This window comes from Sinocyclocheilus rhinocerous, unplaced genomic scaffold (genome assembly GCF_001515625.1).
Source record: "Sinocyclocheilus rhinocerous isolate Xijiao unplaced genomic scaffold, SAMN03320098_v1.1 scaffold2912, whole genome shotgun sequence".
Lineage (NCBI taxonomy): Eukaryota > Metazoa > Chordata > Actinopteri > Cypriniformes > Cyprinidae > Sinocyclocheilus > Sinocyclocheilus rhinocerous.
Window position 1 is genome coordinate 250,899 of NW_015645522.1, and position 4,329 is coordinate 255,227.

The 4,329-nt window shown below is 31.2% G+C and overlaps 1 protein-coding gene across 1 annotated transcript in view; it reads left to right on the forward strand.

Moving 5' to 3' along the window:
* LOC107706059 (guanylate cyclase soluble subunit alpha-2-like) overlaps positions 1-4,329 on the forward strand; it is a 40,296-nt gene that overhangs the window by 33,862 nt on the left and 2,105 nt on the right. The window contains exon 9 of the mRNA XM_016509626.1: positions 2,443-2,597. Within this exon, the coding sequence (XP_016365112.1) occupies positions 2,443-2,597 (155 nt within the window). The remainder of the gene's footprint in view (positions 1-2,442; positions 2,598-4,329) is intronic.

The window sequence follows — 4,329 nt, forward strand, 5'->3', positions numbered from 1 at the left end:
GAGTCCAAACAGCTGATAAAAACATCACAATAATCCACAAGTAATCCACAGCACTCCAGTCCATCAGTTAACATCTAGAGAAGACAAAAGCTGCGTGTTTGTAAGAAACAAATACATCATTAAGACGTTTTGAACTAAAATCTGAGTGCATAATCCATAATGACGCTTCCTCTGGTGAAAAAGTGGTCTGGTCTGAATCAGGAGAGAAATCTGCACAGATCAAGCACCGTTTACAAGCCAAAACAGCTCTAAACAAAATATGAGAGGGGATTTTGATGTGAGAGACAACAGAACATTTTCGCTGGAGGAAGCGTTATGGATTATGGACTTCTATTTTAGTTGGAATCAACGGTTTGAAGTAAAAACATCTTGATGGATTTGTTTCTTTTGGCTTCTCAAGACATTAACTGATGGACTGGAGAGGTGTGGATTACTTGTGGATTATTGTGATGTTTTTATCAGCTGTTTGGACTCTCATTCTGACGGCACCCATTCACTGCAGAGGATCCATTGCTGAGCAAGTGATGCAATGCTACATTTCTCCAAATCTGATGAAGAAAAATATACATCTACATCTTGGAGGGCCTGAGAGTGAGTAAATCTTCAGCAAATTGTCATTTTTGGGTAAACTATTCCAACAATAACCTAACCTAACATTTCCATTGACATTAGATCCGTTAGATCATGGCGATTAAGCAGATAAGACGTGTGATCTGTTCTGCTCTGCCCTGAGTTTGATTGACAGCTGTCAGTCACAGACGCTGCTGCCCTCGTGAATTCTTTTTCAGCACTCGTTGTGTGTGTTTCTTGCACTCTTTACAGTATTAGCTCTTCTCTAGAGTTGCTATGGTGATGCTAGTGTGCGTGTGGTTGGTTAGCTAGTCTCAGATGCACATATTAGCTCTCTTACAAACCTTGATAGGATTTTAAGACATCGGAGGCACAAAAGCTGTTTGAAAAGAGATGCTGCGAAATGATTCCGCCTCATAAGATATCTTGTTTTAGCAATTAGGCAATCCCAGAATGCACTGCGGCAAATGAAAGAATGCATGTAATTCCAATAGAGATGTTGCAAAGCTAACTAATACTGTAATATGCACAAATTCTACATACAATACATGAATATTGGTTAAAATATTTCCATTTTAATTGCATTGAAAGGTAGCCAGTTCACTAGGATTTGGAAAAGAGCTTGTGTTGAGAGAAATTTGGACTATGTATATCATTCAGTACTGAGAAATATTGATAAAATAAAACACCTTTTACCCAATATTCATTATTACACTGGAAAAAAGATTTTTGCTTCTTGTTCCGTTAATTACAATGAGCTAAAGCAACAGTTGCTGAACATTTTATCAACTTAATTTCATTGTGTTCACTTAAATATGTCAAATTGTAGTTTACTTAAATAATTTGTGTTGTTGGGACTACATTAATTTTTGTTGCATGTACTGAAACTTCATGGGTGGACTTTTAGCTCCCAGCATGCTTTGCATAGGACAGATTTGGGAGAATAAATGTTTAATTTAAGTGCTGTTTTATGTGTTTCTGAGCCAAGGCAAAGACTTGTTAACATATAAAGTTCATTTATGTTGGTGTTGAGTTTGGCTGGTTTGGTTGTAGGATGGTTTAACGATGACTATAGTGTTTCTGGTTTTGTTTAGTGAACATACACTTTAGTGAAAAAAATAACACAGTAGCTTTGTAAATATCACAATAATTAAAATCTCTGAACATCACTGAAGTGATTGAGTTCAAATTAATGCCTAAAATAAATGCCTCCAAATAGTTAATTTTGTCTAAAAATTGCATTGGTTATTAATTAATAAATTTATTTTAAAAAATATAATAATATATATATAAATATATATACTTAATGTAATTTTTAAAAAATATAATTTTTTTTATTTAATTTTACTTTTTATTTAGTTATGTGGATTTTACTTAATTCCATGTGTGACATTTACTTGAAAGATCTGAGTGTAAAACATGCAAAAGAAAAACACATTTACATGTTAGGAAATGTAAAATATTAAATAATTATTCAAATACTATTTTTAATTTAAAAGTACAATTTTATTATTTTAAAATTGTAATATATTTTTTGCCTTGATTTTTTATAGTTTAAAAACAAAACGATTGTATTATTATTATATAAGGGTGTGTCTGTATATATTTGTTTATTTTTACTTATCTAATCTTACTTATATTAGAAACATCTGCAAAACAAAAAAATGAGTAAATTCCACTTGTTTTTTTTTTCAGTGTAGTTCAGAAACCATCTGACAGTCGAGTTTCCTCTGTGATTTACACTGTATGTTGCTCATTGCTGCGAATTCTTCTCAACTGAAGAGTTTTGCGAGACTGTTTTTCCTGTTTATTACTGTGAAGCGATCTCTACTGTATAAAGCGCTGCATGAATAATCTCTTCTGTCTGTGTAGCTGAGGATCGGGATCCACTCGGGCTCAGTGCTGGCTGGAGTCGTCGGTGTGAAGATGCCGCGCTACTGTCTGTTTGGAAACAACGTCACGCTGGCCAGCAAGTTTGAGTCGGGCAGTCACCCACGCTGCATCAACGTCAGCCCTACTACATACCAGTGAGAGAACACACACACACACACACACACACACCAGCCAGTGTTTCTCAGCTGATGTATAACTCTGCTGCAGTGGAGACAGTCACAACTGTTTCTATGGCAACCTGCTTCAGTCGAGATCGTCAAGGACGATACTCTGCAGTCAAGTGCAGCTCTGAAGATCTGCTCTCACACACACACACACACACGCACTCACGTTTCAAAATGCAGCAGCGAGCACCTGTGTTTGTAGACATCCACAAACACTCCACATGAACAATCATGCACAGGCAAACTGACACACATGTGCACAATTAAACACACACACAGTATGAATAATCAAGCACACATATATATGCCTACACACACGTGTGCACAAGTATATGCATATAAGCACACATTTACATGTCTAAATGGATACACTCTATAGACATCTATTGTTTTTATATGCATCTCATTATAAATACTACAGATGAGATTTTCAGGGGTTTGTGAATTGTTGAATAGCTTTAATATTTAAATCATAAAAGTGTTGAATTACAGTAAATTAAATAGGACTACACAATAAATAGAAATAAAATCTAAATGACGATGTGGCTTCATTCAGTCCATCATTGCATTTCACTTATAACATGCGTTTGGAAACACGGCAGGCACCAGGATCACTTTATTTTTCACATTTGTATTATTTCCAATATTTTTGGGGACGTTCATTTTTACGATGTTACCAGATTTGTGACCAGAACCAGACTTTAATTTCTCATTGCAGTTTTCTACTAAAACCAACACTTGTTGAGTGTATGTTATCTAATATGATCAAATATTATTTTTTATTATAATTATATTTTTAAATTAAATTATATATAAATTATAATCATATTTTGTCTTGATTTTATAGTTAGAAGTATAATAAAATAATATAAAAAAATTTTTATAATAAGAACACATTTGAATGAATTATTGAAATATTGACTTGAAATACACTTAAACAATTTATTATAATTATTTAATAAAATATTTTGTCTCGATTTTTATTGTTAAATATATTATACAATATATAAATGATATAAAACTATTATTATTAGTAATAATAATATATGCTTTATTGAATTATTGAAATACTAACTTAAAATATACTTCAAGAAGATATTTTACGTCAAATGGGTTTAGCTGACAAAAAAAGTTTGGGAATCCTGCTAAATATATATATTTTTTACTTTAACGTACAAATGTATAATTATAAAACCTAATTTTGCCTTGATTTTTATAGTTAAAAGTATTATAAAATCATTATCATAATAATATAAAACAATTAAAAAAACTATTTTGTTATATAATTATAATTATGCACTAATTATGCAACAGAAAACGTATTGCATTTTTAGAATTAAAAAAAAACTTTATTTATTTAATTTTAGTGCTGTCAAACAATTAATCGCGATTAATCGCATACAAAATAAAAGTTTTTGTTTGCATAATATGTGTGTGTTCTGTGTATATTTATTATGTATATATAAATACACACACATACAGCATATATTTGGAAAATATTTACATGTATTTACAGGTCTATATTTATATTCATATTTATATTATAAATAATTATATTTAATATATAAACATAACATATTTTTCTGAAATATATACATGCATATGTGTGTATTTATATATACATCAAAATATATATATACAGTACACACATATATTATGTAAAGAAAAACTTTTATTTTGGATGCGATTAATCGTTTGACAG